General features: G+C 52.3%; 1 protein-coding gene across 2 annotated transcripts; it reads left to right on the plus strand.

Moving 5' to 3' along the window:
- Positions 1 to 749: 749 nt before the first annotated feature.
- Positions 750 to 27,953, plus strand: FRMD6 (FERM domain containing 6). Of its 2 annotated transcripts, none has more exons than XM_071426087.1 (15): positions 750 to 877; positions 2,488 to 2,606; positions 10,124 to 10,308; positions 11,307 to 11,397; positions 11,537 to 11,670; positions 12,270 to 12,346; positions 14,937 to 15,123; positions 16,777 to 16,932; positions 17,563 to 17,628; positions 17,712 to 17,780; positions 18,423 to 18,597; positions 20,595 to 20,930; positions 22,916 to 23,041; positions 24,392 to 24,483; positions 25,252 to 27,953. In XM_071426087.1, exons 3-15 carry the CDS (start codon positions 10,210 to 10,212, stop codon positions 25,534 to 25,536), a joined length of 1,893 nt encoding a protein of 630 aa, XP_071282188.1. In that variant the 5' UTR covers positions 750 to 877; positions 2,488 to 2,606; positions 10,124 to 10,209; the 3' UTR covers positions 25,537 to 27,953. The 2 variants fall into 2 exon arrangements, with proteins under 2 accessions (XP_071282188.1, XP_071282189.1); XM_071426088.1 differs by having other exon boundaries at positions 11,537 to 11,616.
- Positions 27,954 to 27,957: the final 4 nt, after the last annotated feature.

A 27,957-nucleotide genomic window follows, 5' to 3' on the forward strand; every position in this document is an offset into this window, starting at 1 on the left:
CTACACAAGGCTGTTGGGACCCCCCCAAAGGACATGTGAGTCCCTTCCCTAGGAGATCATAGAAACCCAAGGTTGTTTGGATTAGAAGAGATCTTTAAAAAAATCTTGTTCCAACCCCTGCCATGGGCAGGGACACCTTCCACCATCCCAGGCTGCTCCAAGCCCTGTCCAGCCTGGCCTTGGACACTTCCAGGGGAAGCCACAGCTTCTCTAGGCAACTGTGCCAGGGCCTGCCCACCCTCACAGGGAAGGATTCCTTCCCAATATCCCATCCATCCCTGCCCTCTGGCAGTGGGAATCCATTCCCCCTTATCCAAACTCCCTCTCCAGTTCTCTGGGAACCCCACTGGAAGGGGCTCTAAGGTCAATCCAAGCTGGACACCCCAGCTCTCCCAGCCCTCCAGAGCGGAGTTCCCCAGCCCTCGGAGGCTCCTCCGGCCGCGCTCCCGGCTGGAGGATGCTCAGCTCAGCTCCGCTCCCGGGCACCTTCGCTGGCTCCATCCCGCAGGGACGGTGCCCGAGTGCCCTCCCAGGGGATGTCCTGCTCAGGCTCTTCCCGGAGCCTTCCGTGGGCACCGTGCCCGGCTCCCTACGCCTCCTCCGGGGCCACCACTCCTCTCTGAAGCCCGCGGCCACCCCGTTCCCGACCCTGTCCCCGCTGTCCCGGGCCCGGCGCCGGGGCGGGAGGCGGTGCCGGTGCCGCTCGGGGCGGTGCGGGGCGGCCCGGGAAGGGGCGGGGGCGGCGGGATGGGCTGGGCTGGGCTGGGCTCGGCACGGCTCGGCTCGGCTCGGCACGGCGGGGTTCGGCTCGGCACGGCACGGCACGGCTCGGCTCGGTTCGGCACGGCCGGCACGCAGCGCGCTCCCACAGCCGCAGGTAGGTGCGTGCCCGGCGCCCCGCACCGCGCTCCCGCTCGGCTCAGCCCGGCTCGGCTCAGCCCGGTTCCGCTCGCTTCGGCTCGCTTCGGCTCGCTTCGGCTCAGCCCGGTCCGGCTCGGCTCGCCCCCGCGGGGCCGTGCCGCGGGTGGGCCCGGCGCGGCCGCTTGTTGCGCTCGGGGGCGAGTTGGAGCCGGAGCGGTGCGAGCGGCCCCGGCTGCAGGAATGCGAGTCATTTCCTCCGCCCGCCCGCCCGCCCGCGGGAGCTGCGGCTCCGCCGGAACCCCCCCACGGCCCCCGACGGCCGCCACGCCGCCGCCACACCGCCGCGACACCGCCACGGCCACCCCGGAGCCGCTCCCGGGGCGCGCTCGCCCGCGGGACCCCTCGCCCCTGGGTCACACTCGTCCCCACATCTGTGGGACCCCTGGCCCCTGGGTCCCCACATCTGTGGGACCCCTGGCCCCTGGGTCCCCACATCTGCGGGACTCCTCGCCCCTGGGTCCCCACATCTGCGAGACCCCCGGCCCCTGGGTCACACTCATCCCCACATCTGTGGGACCCCCGGCCCCTGGGTCACACTCGTCCCCACATCTGCGGGAGCCCCGGCCCCTGGGTCTCAGCCGCCCACGGATCTCCTTGCCCCTGGGTCACACTCGCCCACGGGTCTCGCTCACCTGTGGTCTCACTCACCCATAGGTCTCTCACTCACCCTTGGGACCCTTTTCACTGGGTGGCACTCACCCACACGTCCCCTCACCCATGGGACCCCTTGCTTTCACCCACAGGTCCTCTCACCTGTGGGTCACTGTCACCCATGGGTCCCCTCATTCCTGGTTCACAGGTGGGCATGGCTCCCTTTGTCCCTGGGTCACAGGTGCCCATGGGTCCCCTCTCACCCCTGTGTCTCACCCACAGGCCCCCTTGTCCCTGGGTTGCACTCACCCAACTGTCCCCTCACCCCTGGGTCACACATCCCCACTGGGTGTCCTCACCCGTGGGTGCTCTGTGCCTGTGCCAGCTCTTTTCTGTGGCTCGTGGTGACCCACAGGTCCCCTCAGCTGTGGTCCCCACCATCTCTTGGTTCCCATCCTGTGATCCTCTCATCCATGGATCCTCCTGTCCCTGGGGCTCCCCTCACCCTCGGGTGCCCCCCACCCCATGGAGGTGCTCAGGGTGCCAGCTGCTCCCTGGTGGTGTCCCCGATGGCCCTCTCTGCATTTCCCACTGGGAATGCCATCCCTGACACGTTCTGGATAAATCCATGCAGCTCCTAGGCCGGGCTTTATCTGACCCGGTGCCCTGGTGACAGCGGGGAAATGGGGCTGAGCTTTCCCAGCACCATCCTTGGTGTTCCTGTGTCCTTTGACTCGCCCGTGGGAGTGAGGCACATCCCGACCCTGCCATGCCCCTGGCCCCCTGCCACCTTTCTGCCATCTCCCATTCCTGAATCCTCCTCTTCCTGCTCGTGGCCAGTGCCTTTCTGGCCATCAGGATGTTTTCCCCTCAGAGCCCAACTCTGCTTTTCCAGAGCTGCTTCCCGCGTGGCACCGATGGAGCTTTGCTGCTCTGCCTAATTCTGGGCTGGTTTGTGTTGGTGTTTTTCCACAGGGCTCGCTCTCCCTCTCGGAGTCTTGGATAGAGCTGGGATTAATTCGAGCTCTCTTGCCTGAAAGAGATGTTCCGTTTAAAATTCCCAATCCCGAAGGCATATTGGAGTTTGGTTCTAGGTACTGGATTTTTACTACTGGATTTTTACTGGTTTTTAAAGGGGTTTCTTTTTTTTTTTTAAACTGGGTTTATTCAGGCTCTTTAAACCCCGAGTCTGTAAGCAATTATTCCATTACATGAAAGTCAGGACGCTGAGAAAGATTAATTCAGACCAGATGTAAAAATAAATGGGAATTTGAAATTAAGATGATGTCAGTTCCCTCCTGCTAAAAAAAAAACCCGGCAGCCTTTGGACTCCAGATGGAGTACACAAACCATGGCGCTGGTTAAAATATCTGCCTGCTCCTTAATTGAGTTTTATCCTGCTTTTTTTTCCCCCCCTTGACTGAAAAGTGGGCTTGGGATATTTTTCCCAAAAAGCTTTCCCTGATTGTGGCTGGGGCAGGGAAGTTGATGGAGGCTGTGGCATGGCTGAGGAGCTTTCCCAGCTGGAAAACTGGAGAGCGGCGCTGCTGAGGGAAGACAAATCTCCCTCTGCCCGCCCCAGGATTAAAAAAATCAGGAACTTGGTTTGGCTTTGTTTTGCTGGATTTGGAGCTGGAGGCGAGGATGCCACAGAGGGCAGCAGGAGCTCTGGGTAGTCCAGGCATGGATTTGAATTTTTTGGCATAAAATGGAGCTGGTTTTTGGGTTCTTGTGTGTCTGCAGAGGACTTTGCATCCCGTTTTTTCCCTCTCCGTGTGCAGCAAGCACTGCACATTCCCCACAGTGGGAATGGGTTTGGGCACCCAGTGTAGAGGAGCCTGTGAGCAGCATGTTGGGAATGAGGCTCCCCAAAAGTGCCTCCTACTGGGAAGGAAGAGTTTACCCAGGGTCACAGCATCTTGGGAGTGTGTTGTTGTAGAAAATAACATAAACATTCATCATTGCATATTATTAATATTAATATTTACGTGGCATTATTAATTATTTAATATTATATTGTTAATTAAATTTAAAATATGACTTTAATTTCTAAATAGGGATCTCTGTGGTTTGGAGACTCGGGGCTGTGCTTTCTGTGGTGCAAGGGTTTGGGATGGTGACTCTGGCCCTTGGGGCTGCTTTGTGGTCCAGGGATCCCGCAGCCAAATCCCAAGGGATTTATGGCAGCTGCTGCTGGTGTGGGCTGCAGCCTGCCCACGGAGAGGGGAGCAAAGGCAGTGCTCCACATCCATGTGCAGCCTTGGGAGTGATGCCTGTCATCCTGGGAGTGGGATCAGAGCTCTGGGAGCTTTGGGCTTGTTGGTGCTGGGGGATGGTTCCTAAAATGCCTGGGAATGCTGTGGGACAGGCTCAGGAGCTGGATGGGAGAGCTGGGCTGCCCTGAGCACAACCCTCTCCAACCCAGTCTGGATATTGTTCTAATCCCAGAGGCTCAGGCGACGTTTCCTGGAAGGAAATCTGATGGAAGGGGCTGGTTCTGGAGCAGAGGAGGGAAGAGGAAGAGCAGGCATTGTCCCTCCCCTCCCTGGAGCCCTTGCCAGGAGAAATCCATCTCTGTGTCCATCCCTGGTGGAGGCAGGGATGCTTTATTTATATTTCAGTGCTCCAAAGTCAGGGAATGAAGAGGCCTGGGGTGGCTCTGCTGTGGGCTGGATGGAAAATCAGCGCTTCCAGGCTAGATTCTGCTCTGTGCATGGTGAGATAGGCAGGGCAGCAGCTTCCTGAGCTGCCATGGCTCAGCCTGTGTCTCCCCGTGGAATGTGATGTCCCATGGGGCTCATCCCCAGCAGGAGGGGGCATCATCCCATTTTTAGGGTGATTCACATGGCCCAGCCATTCCTGCCCGTTGCTGTTGTCCCATGCAATAGCCAAGGGGGAGGAGGATGAGGAAGAGGAGGTGGATACAGGGGAGCTCCTGGAGGAATTTTCCTTGGAGAGGCTTTTTGGATCCCCCCAGCACTCGGGGGTATCTGCTGAGGCTGGTGGGGGCTGGCCCCTGGCTGCCCAGGCTGAGCTTCCAGCATCCAAATAGCTTTTGTGGTGGATGAAGTAATGGAATATTTATAACTGAGTCCTTTTTCCCAGTGAAGGTCTCTTTCATCTGCCTCTCTTCATTAGGAGGAAACTGTTGAGTTCATGAAGAATTGGAGACGATTTTAATTACGGGGCAACCGCAAGCAGGAATTAATCTGGGTTTTGGGTTCGGAGAAGCTGCATTAAGGGACGGCCCTAAAACTTGTAATAACAGCTCTGTGCATACCTGTGCCTGTGATGTGGGGTGAGACCCACTCCAGACTCTTCAAAACAAGAAATTCCTGCCCCGTGAATTCATCTTCCCGTCTCGCCCCGCGCTCTGGGCAGCCTCTGGCTGTGGATGGCCCCTGCCTACGTGTGGGTCCTGGGCTGGATCCCTTCCCTCGCCCCTGGGGTGCCTCAGAGGGCTGGGACAAAAGCCTGGAGGTGGGTTAGAATCAGGGAATCGTGGAGTTTTTTAGATTGGAAAAGGCCTCTAGGATTGTAATCAGCCGTTCCCCCAGCACTAACCCATGTCCCCAAGTGCCGCAGCCACGTGGCTGTTAAATCAGACATTCCTCCAGGGATGGCAATGTCTGATAGAGCTGCATTTTTTGGAAAAGTGGATATTTTTGCAAGGAGGGATGGATTTGGTTGATAGAGAAGTGGACGGGATCTGCCTGGAGGCTGGATTGAATGGGGGGCACTGGGATGTCTGGTGGGTACCACAGAGGGACAAACCTGACCCAAACCCACGAGGATGGAGACTCATCAGCTTCTTTTAAATCCATTTAAATCCTCGAAGAGGGAAAAACGCTGCCCATCCACCCAGCCTCGCTTCACACGCACGGAATCTGGAAGAAAACCCCACCTCAGCCAGCAAGTTCAAACCATGTTCAATCCCCACCCTGGAATTACATCCAAATTTCTATTTCTGCCGAGATCCTGCTCCAGCATCTCCATGTGAACCAGTCCCAGGCTCTGCCTGCCCTCGGATGTGTTTGCAGGACCCTGGGATGAACAAATCCCTCGCCGAGTCAGCAGCGCCAGCCCCGGCTGCTTTTCCCAGGTTTTTTGTGGGATGTTTTCTTTGCAGCCGAGCTTTGTGACAGGATTTATCCCATGGCATCAGCACCAGGGAGGGAGACAATATTCCAGCAGCCTGGGCCTGGAAAACACAGTGGATCAAGAAATTTTCTCAACTCTGGAGTCATGAGCACTTTGCAGTGCCTTCCTATGGAGTTTTAATGCTCTTTTCCCTGTAGCAGGGAAAACATGGCTGGAAGACCTGGATCTCCTCACTCTGATGATCCATGCCCAAGCCCTCATTCCCGGTGTTTTTTCCAGCTGACTTTGGATGGAAAACCCTTTGGAAGACTGCCTGGGGTGGAGGTTCCTGCTTGGAGTGTGGAGTGATCTGTGTCACCCCATCTGCTGTGGGGCAATCCAGGGAGGCTCTCCCTCCAATCCATATTTCCAGCTTGGAGCCCGGAAGGTTGGGCTAGATCTTCAAAGGTCCTTTCCAACCCAAACCATTCCATGCTTCCATGTTTGTGCCTGCTATCAGCACTTCCTCTGGAGCAGCAGGGACTCGCTGAGGGCAGCGGCGCGGGGTCCCAGGGAATCAAAGCCCACATTGTGGCAATGAGCAGCAGATGCTTGGAAAGAATTTCCCGGCGTCTGGCCAGGGCTGCTGCAGGCACAGCACCCTGGAAAGGGCTTTGTGTGTCCCCTGCTGAATCCCTGCACCTCCCAGGGCTGCCAAAGCCCCCAGGAAGCACCTGGAGCTGAGGGAATCTCCATAGGGACCGTCCCTGTGTGGTGGGCTGATGGAATGTTCCCACTCAGCAGCAGGAGCTGGGATGTTTTCTATACAAATACCAAAATATAGGGTTTGGGCTTGGGTGGTTTTTTCCTCTCCCATGTCCCTGCTCTGCTGACGCCAGCTCGTGTGGTTTAATCCCTGGTGCTCTGGGATCAATCCAGGCTGCAGGAGGAGGAGGAGGAAATGCAGGGACTGGTGTGGGGATGAACAGCCCCAGAATGCCAGAGAGTGACAGGACAAGAGGGAATGGTTTCAAACTGGCAGAGGGCAGGGTTAGTTGGGATATTGAGAAGGAATTCTTGGCTGTGAGGAAGGAGAGGCCCTGGCACAGGCTGCCCAGAGGAGCTGAGGCTGCCCCATCCTTGGAAGTTTTCCATGTTGGACAGGGTTTGGAGCACCCTGGGATGGTGGAAAGTGTTCCTGCCCAAGTGGGGGAGAGAATCCCAGGGATGGATTCTCCAGTAGCTCAGCAGTGGGTGCTGCCCATGCCTGGAATTTTGAGCTGGCTCGGGAAGAAGCTCTGGTGCCCCCCTGGGAGTCGAGGAGCCTGTGGGTAGGAGCAGGACACGGAGGGTGCTGCAGGAGCCCTGGGACACGGCTGCTTTGCCGGGAACATGGCCCCTCCCCAGCCCAGCCCTCACAAGCCACATCCCAACGGTGCCCGGGAGCTGCCGGTGCCCAGCCGGGCCAGGATGTGCCAAATTCCTTCAGCCCCGCTCCGTGAGCACCGGGATCTTCTTGGGATCTTCAGTGAGCCCTGAAACCAACCTGGCTCCCGTCGGGATCGGCCACGGCCTCGGGGCATGGATACCATGGAGAGGGGCCAGGCACGGTGCAGAGCTGTGCTGCAGGGATGCACTGCATGGGTGCTGTGGTGCTCCAGCTCAATGCGTGGGTGCCACGATGCATGGGTGCAATGTGTAGGTGCAATGCATGGATGCAATGCATGGATACCATGAGGCTCCAGCACAGTTTATGGATGCCACAGTGCAGTGCTGCGATGCACAGGTGCGCTGCATGGACGCCATAGTGCTCCAACCCAATGCATGGGTGGCACAATGCATGGATGCAGTGTGTAGGTGCAATGCATGGTTGCACGGCTGTGCTGCATGGATGCAATGCATAGGTGCCATGATGTTCCAGCTCAATGCATGGGTGCCACAATGCATTGATGCAATGCACAGATGCACTGCACTGGTGCCATGATGTTCCAGCCCAATGCATGGATGCCATAATGCATGGGTACAATGTGTGGGTGCACTACACGGCCAGTTTGCTGCATGGATGCCATGAGGTGCCAACACAATTTATGGATGCCACAATGCACTGATGCCATGTACAGGTGCAATGATGCACTGCTGCAATGCACAGGTGCACTGCATGGATACCATGATGTTCCAGCTCAATGCATGGATGCCACAGTGCATGGGTGTAATGTGTAGGTGCAATGCATGGCCAGGCTGCACATCTGTGCTGCATGGATGCAATGCATGGATGCCATGAGATGCCAACACAATTTATGGTTGTACATCTGTGCTGCACAGATTCCGTGAATGGATGCCATGATGTTCCAGCTCAATTTATGGATGACACACTGCAGTGCTGCAGTGCACAGATGCCATGATGCACTGCTGCAATGCATGGTTGCACTGCATGGATGCCATGAGGCTGCAACTCAATACGTGGATGCCACAATGCATGGACGCAACGTGTGGGTGCAATGCATGGCCAGGTTGCACATCTGTGCTGCACAGATTCAATGCATAGGTGCCATGATGTTCCAGCTCAATGCATGGATGCCACAATGCATTGATGCAGTGGAGGGCCATGATGCATACAGATGCAATGCAGAGAATCCATGATGTACCACCAGCATGCATGGGTGCAACGTGAAGATGCAGTGCATGGCCGGGATGCAGGCATGCAATGCATGGATGCAATACATGGCCACAATGCCCCATCTCAAGGCATGAATGCAATGCATGGATGCAATGCACATGTGAAATCCAGAATCCAAGATGCATGGATGCAGCGGAGGGCCATGATCCGCACAGATGCAAGGCAGAGAATCTGTGATGTACCAGCACGATGCATGGGTGCAATGCATGGATGCAATGCACCATCCCAAGGCAGGAATGCAATGCATGGATGCAATGCACATCTGCAATCCAGAATCCACGACGCAGGGACGCAGCCTCTGTGCTGCAGTCCCAGAGTGCCCTGGCTGTGGGAAAGCATCACCTCCGGATTTCCCAACTTCTGCAGAACCCCAGGAACCACCAACAAAAAGTCACCTCAGGGCATTTTTCCCCGTGCTGCTGCGGGAATTCCAGGCTTTCGGAAGCCAAAGGCGCTTCCATTTAGACCAAAGCAAATATTTGGTGGCAAGGGAGACACTCTGCTGTCGTCTGCCAGTGTAAATCTGGGCTTGGAAAAGGCTGAACTAGGTCAGAGTTTAAAGTCCTTCCTCATGGTGTCACGTGGGAATTCGTGTCCTCAGGGATGGTGGGGTAAAAAGTGCTTTGGGAATATTCACCCTCGGAAATGAGAGTTTCCTGGGGTCAGTGTTAGGATGGATTTGTTGGTTCTGAATGTCAATTCCAGTCTGTAAATCCCTGCTGGTGCTTGGATTGTTTTATTCCACCCCAGTGAAGGGTCAGAACTGGGGGAAGGATGTTGGAAGGGATGTTGGGATCCTCTTAGGAGACCCCACAGCATTTTCTTGCCTTTCCATGGCTGGCAGGGAAACCTCCTGCTTGCAGCACTGCTCCTTGCTGCCCCAACCGGGTTATTCCCAGTGGATAAACTTCTGTTTATTTTAATTATACCAGAAAAGCCTTTCCTGAGGTTTTCCTGAGCCTGAGCCAGGACAATCAAACTGCTGGCTCAGGTTTTTGGGGCTGGGCCTAAAACCATGGGGGTGGCTGTGGTGGGGTGGTTGAGGTGGGGTGAGGTGTGCTCAGGGGTTTTGGGGGTGTCTGAGTTTGGAAAGCCAGGTCTCTGCCAAGGAAAGCAGGAGCCTCCCCTGAAATGGAGAATGTGAACCCCCTCCCTCTGAATTGCTATAAATTTTAAATAAGGGGTCTCTCAGGCAAAAATATGGGAGCAGGAAAAACGGTTCTTTAATAGGGAAGAAAATCAAAGGATGAAATGAACAATGCAGTGAACCAAACCAACAGTGCCAGAGTCAGAGCCCAGCCTGACACCCTGTGGGTCAGGGTGCTGGCACAGCCCCATTGGAATTGTGGCTCAGCCCTCCTGCAGTGCCAGGGGTGGCTCTGCTGGAGCAGGGATCCTGGAGAAGGGTGCAGTCTCTTCCTCTGCAGATCCAGGGGAAGGAGAGGCAGCTGCTGCTCCTCTGGGCAATCCAGTGCAGAAGCCGTGCTGGTGTTCCAGAATCTCCAGATTCTATCCAGGCAGGAATGCTTGGCTCCTCCCTCTGGGCTCCCATCTCCCAATGGGATGCTGTAGTTCTTATCAGCCATGCAGGGACATTCCATGGCTGTTATCAGCAGATGTGTCCCCGAGGGAGGAGTGAGTGTGGAAGAGATAAGGAAGAACTGCCCAATGAGCAGAGGACAGCTGCCACACAGATGTTGATAGAATCCATCTTGCCTGGCAATCTGGAGCAGGGGGACACCCCAGCCATGAGCCCACACCGTGTGGGATGTGCTGGTGGGTGGCAGGGCTGGGGGATGCAGCTGGGGAGCAGAGGGTGCCCTGCCCAGGGCTCATCCCCCCTGTTTTCCCCAGGGATGGCACCCACAGAGCCCGAGGCCGCCCCGGCCCGCCGGTGAGGTGCCCCCAGCAGCCCCCCCGAGCCCCCAGGCCAGAGCACCATGAACAAGCTGCCCTTCCACAACAACAGAGTCATGCAGGACCGGCGCAGCGTGTGCATCTTCCTCCCCAACGACGACTCCCTCAACATCATCATCAACGTAAGGAACCTCCTCCTCCTCCTGAGCTTGACACTTCCCTCACCCCCTGAGGTTGTGTTCGCACACCCTGGGTTTCCTCTGGAGCCTGCCTGGCCTTGCTCTGCCGGGGAAATGCACGTGGGTTATTCCCCTGGGGGTTGCAGTGGTGTTTCAGGCTCTCCTGAGTCTCCTTGGTCCATGTGATGCTGGGTTTGGGGAGGGTGACCAGCTGCTTGGCATCCCACAGCATGCCACGAGCCCCATCACTGCACCAGTCCCTTCTGGGTGGCTCTTCAGCCTCCTCTAGCCCAGGGAATAAACAGGAGGGCGTTTGGCTCTGATTGGGATGAGCATTGAATGTGAAATTCCCCCAGTTTTTGTTGTTTTGTTTTGTTTTTTTTTTTTTTTTTTGTTAATTCACCCTCACCCAATCTTGCTTTTGAGTCAGGAAAATGTTGAAATTCTTTTCAGGACTTAAAGGGAGCTTATAAAAAAAGATGGAAAGAGGTGGATAATGATATCCTCCTCTAATCTAAAACCATTCCCCTTATCCTTATAGGGGCTAAGGGGAATGGTTTTAAACTTAAAGAGGAAAGATTTAGATTAGATAATAGGAATAAATCCTTGCCTAGGAGGGTGAGGAGGCCCTAGCACAGGTTTCCCAGAGCAGCTGTGGCTGCCCCTGGATCCCTGGAAGTGTCCAAAGCCAGGTTGGACGGGCTTGGAGCACCCTGGGATGGTGGAAGGTGTCTGTGGGGTGGAATGAGACTGTGAAAGTTCTGATTTCTGCCCCCAAAACTTCTCCCCAGTGCTGGGTTCCTCCATCAACCACTGCTCTCGAGCTGCCCCGTGGTCCTCTGAGCATCCCAGCCCTGGCAGAGCTCTGCTCCAGGCTTTGGGGCCACAGCTGAGCCCCACAGCCCACCCTGTCACCCCCACCCTGCTTGGGGTCCTGCTGAGGGGTTTGGTGGGCACAGATGCTTCCAGGCCTCATTTAAGGGTTTGTTTTTTTTTAACAGGTGAAGATTTTGTGCCAAGAATTACTGGTGCAGGTGTGTGACCTGCTGAGGCTGAAGGATTGTCACCTCTTCGGGCTCAGCGTCATCCAGAGTAAGTCAAGGGCCTGAGTGTGAAAATTACCATTTTTGATGGCAAGGAACTCACAATTCCCCATTCCCTCTCACCAATGGGTCACACTGGGAGGCAGGGGGACACGTGGGGATGCTGATGCCACCTCTGTCCCTCACAGACAATGAGCATGTGTACATGGACCTGGCCCAGAAGCTCTACAAGTACTGCCCCAAGGAGTGGAAGAAGGAGGCCAGCAAGGTCAGCGGTGAGGTCTTGCATGGAGAGCTGAGGCCACCTCTGTCCCCATCACAGGTCACTCCCAGGACCCGGGAATGCTGCCAAGGGGTGGGGGGGGCACTTGGTCACTGTGGGGCTGGGGGTGGATGTGCAAAACCACAGCCCTGGGGCTGTCACTCTGAGTGCCACCATGTGCCCCAGCTGGGATGGGTCCTCCATGCTCTGTCCCTGGAGCTCTGAGGGTTTTTTCCCCTCTGATTTTTCTTTTCCTCCCTTATCCTTCAGCAGAATTTTTGAGGTCCCTTCTTTCAAATTCTGACATCAGTTTGGGTTTTTTCTCCCCAGAGCACCTTTTCATTCTTTCAGTGCTCAGGGGGTGGTGTCCAGGCTTGACTGCTGGTGGATGATGGTCTGGGAGAGGGAGAGCAGCACTGAGGTGTTGCAGAACACCTGAGCTTGTCACACCCAGCCTTTTAAAATCCAGATCCCCTTCATTTCCAGCATTTTACATGGAAAAATGGGCACCAAACTCTTAACTGAGGAACAAAAACTCCATCAGTGCCCTGGGGGACAAGGGGTGGCTGTGACAGCCATGACCCCAAAGAGATGAGGAGAGGGGCTGGGGTGTGATGCTGGGATCCCCAGGGCATTCCTGAAAACCTCCTCCATTCCAGGGCATCGACCAGTTTGGTCCCCCCATGATCATCCACTTCCGAGTGCAGTACTACGTGGAGAACGGGCGGCTCATCAGGTACGGAGTGCCCCTGCCCGGGCCCCTCTGCTGGGGCTGGGCACTTCCTGGGGTGGCTGGGCACCTCCTGGCGTGGCTGGGATCCTCCTGGGTGGCTGTGCCTCTCCTGGCATGGCTGGGCACCTCCTGGAGTGGCTGGGATCCTCCTGGGTGGCTGTGCCTCTCCTGGCATGGCTGGGCGCCTCCTGGGGTGGTTGGGATCCTCCTGGGATGGCTGTGCCCATCCTGGGGTAGCTGTGCCCGTTCTGGGGTGGCTGTGCCCCTCCTGGGATGGCTGAGATCCTCCTGGGGTGTTTGTGCCCCTCCTGGCGTGGCTGTGCATCTCCTGGCATGGCTGGGCACCTCCTGGGGTGGCTGTGCCCCTCCTGGGGTGTTTGTTCCCCTCCTGGCATGGCTGTGCCCTTCCTGGGATGGCTGTGCCCTTCCTGGGGTGTTTGTCCCCTTCCTGGGGTGGCTGTGCATCTCCTGGCATGGCTGTGCCCTTCCTGGGGTGTTTGTCCCCCTCCTGGGATGGCTGTGCCCTTCCTGGCATGGCTGTGCCCCTCCTGGGATGGCTGTTCCCCTCCTGGGGTGGCTGTGCCTCTCCTGGCATGGCTGGGCACCTCCTGGAGTGGCTGGGATCCTCCTGGGCTGGCTGGGATCCTCCTGGGATGGCTGTGCCCATCCTGGGGTAGCTGTGCCCGTTCTGGAGTGGCTGTGCCCATTCTGGTGTGGCTGTGCCCCTCCTGGGATGGCTGGGATCCTTCTGGCATGGCTGTGCCCCTCCTGGGGTGTTTGTGCCCCTCCTGGCATGCCTGTGCCCCTCCTAGTATGCCTGTGCCCCTTCTGGGGTAGCTGTGCCCTTTCTGGGGTGGCTGTGCCCCTCCTGGCATGCCTGTGCCCCTCCTGGGGTGCTGAGCACACCCTAAAAGCTGGGGCTGGTGATGGGTGGGTGCTGAGTGGTTTCTGACAGGGCCAGGTGGGGACATTTCCCCCAGACAAAGCCTTTTGGGGGGTTTTATTTGGGGGTTATTGTATTTGGGTTGCCCCCAGACGAAGGAAGGAATGATGAATCTGACTCCATGCTCTCAGAAGGCTCATTTATTATTTTAAGATGCTATATTATATTAAAGAATACTAAACCATACCATACTAAAGAATACAGAAAGGATACAGACAGAAGGCTAAAAAGATAATAATGAAAACTTTCCAGAGTCTGACACAGCTTGGCCCAGAGTGGCCAATGAGTCAAAACACTCACCAAAAATCCAATGAAACAATCACCTGTGGGTAAACAATCTCCAAACACATTCCAAAGCAGCAAAACATAGGAGAAGCAAATCAGACAATTATTGTTTTCCTTTTTCCCTGAGGCTTCCCAGGAGAAAAATCCTGGGCAAAAGGGATTTTTCCAGAGAATGTGACTTCCACAGGGGAGGATGTGTTTAGGGGTTTAGCACAGCCTGATATGAACTTACCCACGGCTGGGTGGGAGCTGCAGCTCCTGCTTTGGGGCTAAAATGATGGCCTGAGGGCTTTGGGGACACAGTGACATCTGCACAGACTTTTTGAGGGGGTTTCTCCACCTGGCTGGTGAGGCAGCTGCGCGTTTGCAGAATTTTAACAAATTTTGACAAATTTTAACAAATAGAAAAGAGGGAGCAAAACCTCTTGGTGCCCCCTCCCTGAGGGCTGCCCAGCTGGTGTCCCCTGGCTGCTGACTCCTCCCTGTGTCCCCTGTGTTTTGCAGAGGCAAGCAAACTCCACAACTGTGTGAAAGCTGTAAAGCTGGTATGTTTATTACAGCGATGGGCACATGTGGAGATTACTCTCCTTGAAAGACACAGGCACCTCTGGGAACTCCAGATCCTTTTTTATCTTCCTCTCAAATACATATGCATGCAATTTCACAATAGGTTTATACATATTTATTTTTACTGATTTTATGTTACATTTGCTGCTAATTCTTTATTATCAGAAAGAATTCCTGGGTCAGGTTGATCTGCTTTTGTTGCAGTCTTCCTGGTTTTTTTGTCTGCCCCCCCTTACCTCTGTCCTCTGGCTGAAGCAGTTTCTCTGAGCATAGGTTTTTTACCAGAACAGGTAGTCAGACTAAACAGCTATGTTTTCAAACTACAGACTTAACTCAAAGATGCACATTTCACCTAAATCAAAATGGATTTCTGTGACGGTGTTCACAGGGGTCTTAGGATGAGGGAAGAGACGAGGATCTGACTCTGTGTTTTAGAAGGTTTGATTAATTATTTTATGAGATATATATAATATTAAAACTATACTAAAAAATAGAAGAAAGGATTTTATCAGACGGTTAGCAAAGAAGAAAGAATTATAGCAAAGGCTTGTGGCTTGGACAGAGTCCGAGCCAGCTGGGTTGTGATTGGCCATTAATTAGAAACAACCAACATGGGCTAATCAAAGATCTACTTGTTGCATTCCACAGCAGCAGATAACCATTGTTTACATTTTGTTCTTGAGGCTCCTCAGCTTTTTTAGGAGGAAAAATCTTAAGGAAAGGATTTTTCATATGAGGTGTCTGTGACAGATTTCCACTCTGGAAAATTTCCCCTCTGTGTCCCCTGTCCCTCCCCAGTGACAGGACAGCTCGGTACTACTACTACTGGCACCTGAGGAAGCAGGTGCTGCACTCCCAGTGTGTGCTGAGGGAAGAGGCTTATTTCCTGCTCACTGCCTTCGCCCTCCAAGCCGACCTGGGGGACTTCAAGAGGAACAAGCACTACGGGAAATACTTCGAGCCCGAGGCCTATTTCCCTGCCTGGGTAAGGAATCCTGCTCTGCTCCCTGCTCTGGGCTGCTCTGGCTGCATCCTGGGCTAGTCCTGCTTGGAAATAACCTGGGACAGTGTGGTGCTTGTGAGGGCTCCTAGGAGGAGGGGAGAGATGAGACTCCAAGTTCTCAGAAGGCTGATATATTATATTATATTATATTATATTATATTATATTATATTATATTATATTATATTATATTATATTATATTATATTATATTATATTATATCACATTATATCATATCATATCACATTATATCATATCATATCACATTATATCATATTAAAATATAGTATATTACATTATAGCATTACATTATATTACTATATACACTATAGTATATAGTAATATAATATACTATATTACTTATATATTATATATAGTAATATATTACTATATATAATATATATAATATTATATATAGTAATATATTACTCTATATATATTACTCTATATATATTACTATATTACTATATATATTATAATACTTATAATATATATTATAAGTAGTAATAATATATATATTACTAATATAGTATATTATAGTATATATTATAGTATAGTATATACTAAAACTATACTAAAGAAAGAGAAGGGATACATCAGAGGGCTAGAAAAGAATGATAATGAAAGCTCTGTGACTGATGCCTCAGAGTCCGACACAGCTGATGGTGATTGGTCATTAATTAAAAACAATTCACATGGAACCAATCAAAGATGCAGCTGTTGGTAAATGATCTCCAAACCACATTCCCAAACAATTAGATAATTCTTGTTTTCATTCTTTTCTGAGGCCTCTCAGCTTGCCAGCAGAAGAAATCCCAGCGAAGGGATTTTTCAGAGAATATCATGGTGACAGGAGAGCTGTGGGGGTGGGAATAGCTGTGGGTTGGGGCTGCTGGGGAATTCCCTGTGAGCTGCAGGGATGCTCCTGGGGTCATTGCCCCACCAGCATCAGGTGGAGCCCTTTGGGACCTGGTGGCACAGAATCCCAGAGTGGTTTGGGTTGGAAGGGCCTTAAGGCTCATCCAGTTCCACCCCCTGCCATGGCAGGGACACTTTCCACTGTCCCAGGCTGCTCCAAGCCCCAGTGTCCAGCCTGGCCTTGGGCACTGCCAGGGATCCAGGGGCAACCACAGCTGCTCTGGCAATTCCAGCCCAGCCAGGAATTCCCAATTCCCAATTTCCCACCCATCCCTGCCCTCTGGCACTGGGAGCCATTCCCTGTGTCCTGTCCCTCCATCCCTTGTCCTCAGCCCCTCTCCAGCTCTTTTGCAGCCCCTTCAGGTGCTCAAAGCTCTCCCTGATGGTTTTTCTTCTCCTTCCCAACCTCTTTCCTTGGATTTGTCCCAAAATCTGCCCATTTCTCCTTTTTTCACACACCTCACTGAGGCATGGTGGCCCTGGGCCTGTGTCCCCAGCCACATGAGTGCCCCAGCACAGGTGCCACCATGGAATGGCCACATGGAGCACAATTCCCAGCAGGAAATCCAGCTGGCAAGAAGTCACTGGCTGCTGTAATGATTTCATTTTTGCTTGGAGGTCTCTAGAACAAAGCTCCAATTTGCCCTTTTCCCTTGAAACCACCACTCCCAGGAGCCAGCACGGGGCAGCTGGACGAGCTTCTCTCCCTCCCCAAACAGGTGGTTGCCAAGAGGGGCAAGGATTACATCCTGAAGCACGTCCCCAACATGCACAAGGACCAGTTTGCCCTGACAGCCTCAGAGGCCCATCTCAAGTACATCAAGGAGGCTGTCAGGCTGGACGACGTGGCCGTGCACTACTACAGGTTGTACAAGGTGAGCCCTGGCCCTCTGGCTGCTGGGATCTGAACTTTGGGAATGCTCTCCCTGAGAAATAAATGCTGTTTTTTTCTCTCCTGGGAATAAAGCAGTTTGTTTGCTGGGAGAGCGTGAGGTGTTTTAATTAATTAAATTTAATTAATTAATGGTTAAAAAAACATTTGATTGGAATGGTTTGGGTTGGGAGGGAGCTTAAAGCTCATCCAGTGCCACCCCTGCCATGGGCAGGGACACCTTCCACTGTCCCAGGCTGCTCCAACCTGGCCTTGGGCACTTCCAGGGATCCAGGGGCAGCCACAGCTGCTCTGGGCACCCTGTGCCAGGGCCTGCCCACCCTCACAGGCCTTGCTGACATCACAGATGTGCTGAAATCAACAGGGATAATTTCTTCCTCACATCTAATCCAAACCTCTTCTCTTTTAGTTCAAAAGCATTCCCCCTTATCCTGTCACTCTCTGCCCGTGTCCAAAGTCACTTTCCATTTTCAATTTGGCACATTAATCATAGAATGGTGGCTGGGGTGATTGTGGGAGGATCCCTAGGCTGAGGTGGGGTGGATTTAACCACTTCATGCTGGAAATTGTGTATTTAAATACACAATTTAAATTTTCATTTTTTCCCCCTTAGGACAAAAGGGAAGTGGAGGCCTCCCTGACTCTGGGGCTGACAACACGGGGCATTCAGATTTTCCAGGTAGGTGATGAAGGTGATGGCTCAGCCCAGCTCCATGCCCCTGCCAGAATCCTCAGCCGTGCCTCCCTCTCCTCTTTTTGCAGAACCTGGATGAGGAAAAGCAGCTGCTCTACGATTTCCCATGGACAAATGTGGGGAAATTGGTGTTTGTGGTGAGTGCCACCATCTCCACCTGGAGCACTGCTTCCAGCTCCGGGGTCCTCAGCACAGGGAGGACATGGAGCTCTTGGTCCACAGAAGATGCTCCATGGGCTGGAGCACCCTTTCCTATGGAGCCAGGCTGGGAGAGCTGGGGGTGCTCACCTGGAGAGGAGAAGGCTCCAGGGAGAGCTCAGAGCCCCTGGCAGGGCCTGAAGGGGCTCCAGGGAGAGCTGGAGAGGGACTGGGGACAAGGCATGGAGGGACAGGAGCCAGGGAATGGCTGCCAGTGCCAGAGGGCAGGGATGGGTGGGAAATTGGGAATTGGGAATTCCTGGCTGGGCTGGAATTGCCAGAGCAGCTGGGGCTGCCCCTGGATCCCTGGAAGTGCCCAAGGCCAGGCTGGATGGGGCTTGGAGCTCCTTAGGACAGTGGAAGGTGGAAGGGGGTTGGTCTGGGTGTTTTTTAAGGTCCCTTCCACCCCAAACCCCTCAGTGATTCCGCTGTCCCCAGGCAGGGTGTGGGCCTCTTTAACACCGACCTGCAGCAGGTGACAACAACCCACTGAGGGGGTCCCTGAGGAGCTGCAGCGGGGCTGGGTGGGAACTGGAGCCTCCTCCTCCCCTGGGGCTGACACCTCCCTTTGTCCCACGCAGGGCAAGAAGTTCGAGATCCTGCCGGACGGGCTGCCCTCGGCGCGGAAGCTCATCTACTACACGGGCTGCCCGCTGCGCTCGCGCCACCTCCTGCAGCTGCTCAGCAGCAGCCACCGGCTCTACATGAACCTGCAGCCCGTGCTGCGCCAGGTGCGCCGGCTGGAGGAGAACGAGGGTAGGTGCTCCAGCCCCAGAGGCACCGGGACGGGCCCCCGCGGGGTGTTGGCACCTGTGGGAGCTCCTGGTTCTTCTGTGGTGGGGTGGGTGCGAGCCCTGCTGCCGTCGCCGGCGTCCCGGTTCTGTCTCAGCACAGCTTTGCCAGTGTCCCTCATCCCTGTGAAAGCATAAGGTGTTCTTCTTTCCTCTTCTCATCTTCTCTTCCCCATCTTTCTCTTTCCCCTCTTCCTTCTTTTGTCATTTGTTCTTCTTGTCCTACTCTTCTTCATCCTCATCTGCCTCAACTTATTCCTCTTTCTCCTTCTTTTCATCCGTCCCTTTCCCAGTGTCCCTCATCCTTGTGAAAGCATAAGCTCTTCTTCCTCTTCTTTCCTCTCCTCATCTTCTCTTTCTCTTCCTCATCTTTCTCTTTCCCCTCTTCCTTCTTTTCTCATTTGTTCTTCTCGTCCTACTCCTTCATCCTCCTCATCTGCCTCAACTCCTTCCTCTTTCTCATCTTTTTTGTGTGTTCCTTTCTCCATGTCCCTCATCCTTGTGAAAGCATAAGCTCTTCTTCCTCTTCTTTCCTCTCACCTTCTCTTTGTCTTCCTCATCTTCCTCTTTCCCCTCTTCCTCCTTTTATTATTTGTTCTTGTTGTACTCTTCTTCATCCTCCTCATCTTCCTCTTTCTCATCCTTTTCATCTTTTTCTTCCTTGTCCTCTTGATCTTCTTCCTTGTTCTCATCTTTATTCTCCTCTTCTTGTGTTTTCCTCCTCCTCATCATCCTCCTCATATTTTTTTCCATGTTCTCCTCATCTTCTTCCTCCTTCTCATCTTCATCCCACTCTGCTCATTTTCTTCCTCCTCTTCCTTCTCTTCCTGTTTCTCTTCCTCCTCCTCTTCCTCTTCTTTCTCTTCCTCTCCCTCCTCCTCCTCTTCTGGCTCCTTTCTTGTCTTTCCCCTTCTTATCTTCCTTTCTCTTCCTTATTCTCCTCTTTCCTCTCCTCTTCTTCCTCCTCATCTTCTTCCACCTTGTTACATCCCCTTCCTCCTCCTACTCCTCATGTTCTTCCTTCTCATCCTCATCTTCTTCCTTCTCATCCTCATCTTCTTCCTTCTCACCCTCATCTTCTTCTTCCTCATTTATTTTCTTCTTTTCCTGCTCCTCCTTATTTTCTGTCTTCTTCTTTCTCTTCTTCCTAAACATCTCTTCTTTCTCTTCCTCCTCCCCTTCTCCCTCCTCCTCCTCTGTTGGAGGAACAGCCCAGCACAGGAGCTTTGGAGCTCCTGCCCCACCTTCCCTAATGCCACTGGGACAGAGCCCATCTCCAGCTGTGCCAGGGCTCGGGTGACAACTCCTCTGTGTGCCAGGACATCCGCGCCCTTCCAGAGGGTCCAGTTTGCCCTGGAGGTCATGGGAATCACTCTGATTCCTTTTCCCCCTGTGGTGATGACTCCATGAAGGGGTAATCAATGCCACTCACTCGTGGTCACCAAATGTGGAATTTTTCTTCACTGGGGATCACCAAATGGGGAATTTTTCTTCACTTGGGGTCACCAAATGTGGGAATGCTCCTCACTCAGGGTTCACCAAATGTGATGGTGTTCACAGGGGTTCTCAGGATGAGGGAAGAGATGAGAATCTTGACTCCATGTTTCAGAAGGCTGATTTATTATTTTATGATATATGTTATATGAAAAGAAAATTATATACTAAAACTATACTAGAAGAATAGAGAAAGGATTTCATCAGAAGGCTAGCAAGGAAAGAAGAGAAATGGAAAATGATAATAAATAATGATAATAAAATCTTGTGACTGACCAGAGAGTCCGAGACAGCCGGACTGGCCATTAATTAAAACTAACCAACATGAGACCAATCAAAGACACACCTGTTGCATTCCACAGCAGCAGATAATTATTGTTTTCCTTTTCCTCTGAGGCTTCTCAGGAGAAAAATCCTGATGAAGGGATTTTACATAAAACATGTCTGTGCATATTTTACTCACTGCAGAGAAGAAGCAGTACCGGGAGTCCTACATCAGCGACACGCTGGACCTGGACATGGAGCAGCTGGAGAAGCGTTCCCGCGCCAGCGGCAGCAGCGCCGGCAGCGCCCGGCACAAGCGGCTGTCCCGGCACTCCACGGCCTCCCACAGCAGCTCCCACACCTCCGGCATCGAGGCCGACCCCAAGGCCAGGGAAATGGGGCCTGAGGACGCCTTCTCTGGAGCTGGCGCCCACCGCAAGCTGAAGACCTGCAGCTCCATGACCAGCCACGGCAGCTCCCACACCTCGGGCGTGGAGAGCGGCGGGAAGGAGCGGCTGGAGGAGGATTCCCAGGATGATGGTGAGGCACCACCTCGGGTTGTTATGTAAATCAAAGGTGACTCTGACAAAGGGGAGAGAGAATGGTGCATCTGACTTGTCTTGGTTTGGAAAGACAGGAGTCTGCTAAGGAAGGCAGGAGCCTCCCCTGAAATGGAGAATGTGAACCCTCCCCACCCCTCCCAATTGCTGTAAATTTTAAATTAAGGGGGCTCTCAGGCAAAAATATGAGAGCAGGAAATAACAGTTCTTTAATAGGGAAAGGAAAAAAATAAAAGGATAAAATAAACAATGCAGTGCACTAGAACAACACTGACAGAGTCAGAGCCCAGCCTGACACCCTGTGGGTCAGGGTGCTGGCAGCAGCCCCATTGGAATTGTGGCTCAGCCCTCCTGCAGTGCCAGGGGTGGCTCTGCTGGAGCAGGGATCCTGGAGAAGGGTGGAGTCTTCCTCTGCAGATCCAGGGCAAGGAGAGGCAGCTGCTGCTCCTCTGGGAAATCCAGTGGAGAAAGCCATGCCTGTGTCTCAAAACCTCTGGATTATATCTGGGTAGCAATGCTTGGCTCCTCCCCCTGGGCAGAGCATCTCCCAATGGGATGCTGTAGTTCTTATCAGCCATGCAGTGACATTCAATGGTCTGTTATCAGCAGATGTCCCCTCCCAAGGGAGGTGTGAATGTGGTCACTCAAAGGCAAACTGCCCACTTGACAAAGGCAATCTGCCATACAGATGGTGATTGAAAACATCTTGCATTGCAATCTGGAACAGACTCCATCATCAGAAGGCTAATGAATTACTTTATTATTACTGTGTTTTTAATTATTACTATTTATTATTACTATTATTACTATTTATTACTATGGTTTTTGTTATTACTATTATTACTTCACATCAAATCACCACTTTGGGTTTGAAGCAGCCGCCTGATACTGACAGTTCGTAGGCGTCGTATGATTATTCCTCTACATTTCGATCTACTGATGAGGATCTTACTCTTCTAGTATATTAATTAGAATCTACTTCCAATCCTTAGAATCTGGTTTAAATCCAGAGAAGAGTAATAAACATAATCTTATTCATATTAGCCCTGTCACTTACCGTAAGCATTGTATCTAAACTGAATCTGCCATGCACTCAGTCTGCTCACAGCTGCACAAAACTGCACTCATCTCTGATTCTCTCATGACTATCCCATGACAGTCCAGCACACAAACACACCTGGCCCTGATAGGCCAAGGGAACAAAACATCCTCACTTTGGGTAAACAATCTCCATACTGCATTCTACTTTAGCACAACACAGGCACAGCAAGCCAGATAAGAATTGAGTTCTCCTTCTTCTCTGCTCGTCTCACAGCTTCTCTCTGTTCAGAGGCATGTGAATATCACAGGCTGTCCAGGTGCTGTGCTTGGTTGGAGAGTGTGTGGTGGTGTTTGCAGGGGTCCCAGGTCCTGATTATTGTAGGTTGTCAGACACTAAAGATTTTAATTTTTTTTTCTTTAGGAGGGGTAACAGCTCCTAATAGTTGTTATTTTAACAGCATCTCGCACAATTTATTCCTACAAATGGCAGATTTGCTTTCTGCTAGATGTTACTGTTGAGGGAAGAGATGAGAATCTTGACTCCATGTTTCAGAAGGCTGATTTATTATTTTATGATATATATCATATGAAAAGAAAATTACATATTAAAACTATACAAAAAAGAATAGGAGAAAGAATTTCATCAGAAGGCTAGCAAGGAATAGAAAAGAATGACAATAAAATCTTGTGACTGCTCACAGCCTCGACACAGGTGGCTGTCATTGGTCAGCAAGTAAAAACAGTTTCACATTCTGGGTAAACAATTCTCCAAATCACATTCCAAAGCAGCAAAACATGGAGAAATTGAAGCTTCCCAGCTTCCAAGGAGAAAAGCTCCTAAAGAAAGGATTTTCCATAAAATATGAGACAGAGAGTGCTCCAAAGGAGCACGGCTGACTTGTCCTGTCTGCTGGTGCCCTGCAGAGATTGAGATGCTGGTGGATGACCCCCGGGAGCTGGAGCAGGCTGGGGAGATGGAGGTGAGCCCCGACATGTGTGTCTACATCACCGAGGACATGCTGCTGTCCCGCAAGTTCAACGGGCACTCGGGTAAGGTGGTGGCCGCTTCTCTTCCCAATCCCCCAGCGCCAGTCACGCCTTTGGGAGCTGGGATGGGATGGTCTTTAAGGTCTCTTCCAAGCCTGGTCATTCCACGTGTCCTGGTTTAGGGCAAATTTGGGAGAAAACCTCCAAAGGAGGCCCCTCCAGAAAGCAAACCCACACAGCCCCTCCCCACAACCGGTTTGGGAAGGATTCCTTGGAGAGAAGTGGAAAGAACCTGTTTGTTTACCAGGCACAGCACCCCCAGCACACAGAATGAACAATACCAGGTGACACCGCTCTGTCACCGCTCTGAAATGATGACAAATTCAGAAAGTCTCTCTGGGGTGCTCGCTCTGTTCTCAGTCCCTCCTGTGCTGGGGCAGCTGCTGCAGCCACAAGGGGCAAACTCTCGGTGTTTGCCAGGCCCCAGCCCGGAGCAGGCTTGAGTAGGCCCAAAAAAGGGAAAGGAGAAACAGTCCAGGGAAAATTTGGGCTGTTTAGCTAAACTAACTAATGAGCAGGAGCAAGAGCAAGAGCAAAGTGAAAAGTAAAGCAAAAAGCAAAAGCAGCACCAGGTACTGCCCTGTCTGTGTGTCCTGCCTGCCATGGGGGAGTGGCTGATAAGAAACCAAAACTGATAACAAAACAAAACAAAACATTCACTCTTCAGAGCCAGTCTGGAAGTCACAGAACATGATATCCAGCATGAACAGAACACAGGAATGGGGATACAGACATCACAACGTCACCCTAGGACCGTAGTTCTTTGGTGTTTGGCAGGGCAGAGTGAGCCCCAGGTGTCTCTTTGGGATGCTGGGAAAAACTGTTCACCCAATGGGTTGAAGGAGAGATGGGGTAAAGAAAAGAGGAACTTCTCTCAAGTTGTGCCAGGGAAGGTTTGGATTGGATGTTGGGAAAATTTCCTCACAGAAAAGTTTGTCCAGCCCTGGCACAGCTGCCCAGGGCAGTGGTGGAGTCCCCATCCCTGGAGGGATTTGAAAACCATGTGGCTGTGGCACTTGGGGACAGGGGACAGCGGTGGCCTTGGCACTGCTGGTGAACAGTTGGACTCCATGATCTTCTCTGGAGCTGTGCCTGCACCCCAAAAGTCACTTGGAGTTCTGAGCTGGGAGCTACTGGGAGATCTTTGGGGATGCCAGGCTCCCTGGGGACAGCTTTGGATGCCAATTTGGGGCAGATTTGGGATGCTTTATAGGCAATGCTGTTTGCAAGTGGAGCTGTTGGGCTGAAGGCACCGCATTGCACTGGGGCAGCCTTTGTCCCCATGGACAGCAGGAGTGGATGCCAGGAGAGCTGAGCCACCCCAAAATAAGCTTTGCACCCTCCTTTGTGCAGGACTCATCGTGAAGGAGATCAGCTCCTCCACCTCCAGCTCCTCAGAGACGGTGGTGAAGCTGCGGGGGCAGAGCACCGACTCCTTACCCCAGGTACGTGGGGCTGGGGCTTTGGGATTCCCAACATTCCTGGAGAAAAGGAGGCTCAGAGGTGACCCCATTGCTCTCTCAAACTTCCTGAGAGGGGTTGCAGACAGGTGGGGTTGGTCTGTGACAGAGCCAGAGGACACAGCCTCAAGCTACGTCAGGGAAGGCACAGGTTGGATATTAGGAAAAAATTTTTCGCTGAAAGAATAATAAAGTACTGGAATGTTCTTCCCAGGGAGGTGGTGGAATCACTGTCTTGGTTTGGAAAGACAGGAGTCTGCTAAGGAAGGCAGGAGCCTCCTCTGAAATGGAGAATGTAAACCCTCCCCACCCCTCCGAATTGTTATAAATTTTAAATAAAGGGGGCTCTCAAGCAAAAATATGGGAGCAGGAAATAACAGTTCTTTAATAGGGAAAGGAAAAAAATAAAAGGATAAAATGAACAATGCAGTGAACCAAACCAACAGTGCCAGAGTCAGAGCCCAGCCTGACACCCTGTGGGTCAGGGTGCTGGCACAGCCCCATTGGAATTGTGGCTCAGCCCTCCTGCAGTGCCAGGGGTGGCTCTGCTGGAGCAGGGATCCTGGAGAAGGGTGGAGGCTCTTCCTCTGCAGATCCAGGGGAAGGAGAGGCAGCTGCTGCTCCTCTGGGCAATCCAGTGGAGAAAGCCGTGCTGGTGTCTCAAAAACCTCCTGTGATTCTGTGAATTCTGTGAATTCTGTGAGCCTTGGGGGCGCCCTGGCACATCCTGAGCCTCCTCTTGGCTTTTCCCAGACAACGAGCAGGAAACCCAAGACATCGACAGACAGGCACAGCCTGAGCCTGGATGACATCAGGCTCTACCAGAAGGACTTCCTGCAGCTGGCCAACCTGTGCCAGGACACGGCGCAGAGCTTCACCTTCGGCTGCGCCCACGGCCTGGACCACGAGGGGCTCTACTGCAACGGCTGCCTGGCCCAGCAGTGCATCAACATCCAGGACACCTTCCCTGTGAAAAGAACCAGCAAATATTTCTCCTTGGATCTGACCCACGACGAGGTGCCCGAGTTCGTGGTGTGAGCGTGGCGAGGCTCCAGCGCCGCCCTGCCCTGCTCCCTGCAGACCATGCTGGAGACCTTGTCCCTGCTGCAGAAGGGGCAGGATGGGGATCCCCCGGGGCACGGAGCGGATTCCAGAGGAGTTTGTGCCAAACACAAGTTGTCTTGTCCCGGCTGGCAGGGGCACAGCTCAGCTGGAGCTGGCAGAAGCCCCCCTGTGTTTTGTCGTGGCCTCTCTCCCCCCCTCCTCGCCCCCAGGTGACTCTGGGGTGGATGGAAAGTGCCAGACTGTCGTGTTCAAGCCAAGCCAAAGAAATGTAAATAACCCTAAAGGCCAGTATGGGAAGGGAGGATTAAGCAATAACCAGCCAGGGGTCTCCGGGCATGGTGGCGTTCCATGGAGGAAGGCATGGCCAGCAGCTCCTGGGGCAGAGCATGAGCCCAGCTTTTTCCAAAAACTCGTGCTGGAGGTCAGGCCACAGCAGTCCCAGCCAGGTGGATGATGGCTGGAAGCTCTCAGAGCCATTTGCAACTTGTTTTTTATATTTTTCTCTTTTTTTTTCTTTTTTTTTTTTTTTTTTTTGAGAGCAAAACCCCAAAACCAAAAAAGAAAAGAACCCTCCCCCCACAAAAAAAAAAAAAAAAAAAAAGAAAGCAAAGCAGGATGGAAAAAAAAATAAATCTCCTATAAGGATAATGCAATAATGCATTCCAAACATTGAATATCTAGAGAATACATATATAAATATATCAAGGTATGTATGTTTATATATGTCTGGATCTTATAGACCCATTTGCATTTTACTCCTGCTCTGAAACACCTTTTATACAAAAGATCTGCCTCTCTTCTTTCATGAACTCTATCAACAATCCTATTTTTTTTTTTCTTAAGCACCAAGGTGAGAAAACAGACTTTCCTCTCGAGGAGAATGTGCATCCTTGCCTTGTCTGTGTGGCTCTTCCCACTGCATCTCCCTTCCCTTTCCCCAAGGCTTTTCATGCATCCTTAGGTGTCTTACAGCTGGAATAATTCTGCCAGAGGATGATGGTGACGTGCTAGGAAAATCCAGGGGTGGTTTCTGAGTGTGTCCCAGGGAAGGCAGACAGCCCAGGTGGAATATTTGCTGATTGCAGAGTTAATTATCACAGCACAATGCCTTTGTAGTGGATATTTTTAATTAGAATTTAGCCATTGACAGCCAAAGTTTTGCCATATTTTGATACACCACCTTTTTTTTTTTTAACTGGAAGCTTTTCTTAAAAAAAAAACAAGCAAACAAAAAAAATATAATTATTTTATAAATAAGCACAATCTTATTTTTATAAGAAATGTTGGGGGAGGGAGCTGAGAAATGGGAGCTGGTACCAAAAGAAATGGAGAGGAGCTATAGGCACAGTGCAAAAAAAAATAAAAATCTCTTGGGATGTTGGGATATGGGAGAGCTGCTGTGGGACTGTGGCACTGTGCCCCTAACCCAGAGCTTGATCTGGCCCTGCCTGAGGGGTTTTATGGGCAAATAATGTCAATATCCCATGTTGGCAGGGCAGGATGGGGGTCCCTGAAGCATCCTTGTCTCCCTAAATCCACACAGAGCAGCTGGGGGGATGCTTTGGTTTGGGGGACATACCCCAGAAACCTCTCTTTGGGTGCTGGGGTAACATTTGTGAGTCACAGCTGGGTTTGCAGTGTGAGTTTCCATGCTGGCACAGGCAGGAAAATTCCCCAAATTCATCCCCAGCCTTTTTTCCCCTCCCTCTGCCCCCCTCTGGGTGCTCTCCTTGGGACCCTCACCCTGCAGAAACACAGAGCTGGAGGGGAAAAAAAGGGATAAAACGTGTAAAGAAATGTGCAAAGAAATGTGCAAACACTGCTGAGGAATGGGGAGGGGGCTGCCCCATCCCATTATCCTGCACCCAGAGCTGGGGTGGAGCAGTGGGGTTGGGATGGAGCTTGTCCCTACAAACAGCAGCAGTGGCAGGGAGCAGGGGGACACAGAGGTGCCATTGGAGCAGGGGGACACAGAGGTGCCATTGGAATAGGGGGACACACACAGGTGCCATTGGAATAGGGGGACACACACAGGTGCCATTGGAATAGGGGGACACACACAGGTGCCATTTATTCCCAGTTTTCCCACAGGTGGCCGTGCCCTGCTGCCCTTGGGGCTGTTCCCCCTGCAATAAGGATCTGTCTGTCTGCACAAAAATAATCCTTTCTGTGAAAGGATCTTCCCATCAGGGCTGATGGGAGAGCCCAGTGACTGTGTTGCAAAAGGAGCAGGAAAAAAAAAAATTAAAAAAAAGAAAAAAAAAGAAAACAAACTCCAGGAAAACCGAGCGAAAATCCCCGGAGCAAAATTCTTTTGTACCAATGAAGTTTGTTGTGTGCCTTTTGCAGAACGGCTGGAGGTGACAATAAAGTGACAGTTGTTTGCATCACTTT

This window comes from Agelaius tricolor, unplaced genomic scaffold (assembly GCF_023055355.1).
Source record: "Agelaius tricolor isolate 1412-34295 unplaced genomic scaffold, bAgeTri1.0.p SCAF_5, whole genome shotgun sequence".
NCBI classification, from domain to species: Eukaryota; Metazoa; Chordata; class Aves; order Passeriformes; family Icteridae; genus Agelaius; species Agelaius tricolor.

Coding starts and splice junctions, on each gene's coding strand:
- FRMD6 (XM_071426087.1), top strand. CDS start 10,210: ATGAACAAGCTGCCCTTCCACAACAACAGAGTCATGCAGGACCGGCGC. Junction 10,309..11,306: donor CCCTCAACATCATCATCAAC/GTAAGGAACCTC, acceptor TTTTTTTAACAG/GTGAAGATTTTGTGCCAAGA. Junction 12,347..14,936: donor GAGAACGGGCGGCTCATCAG/GTACGGAGTGCC, acceptor GTCCCTCCCCAG/TGACAGGACAGCTCGGTACT.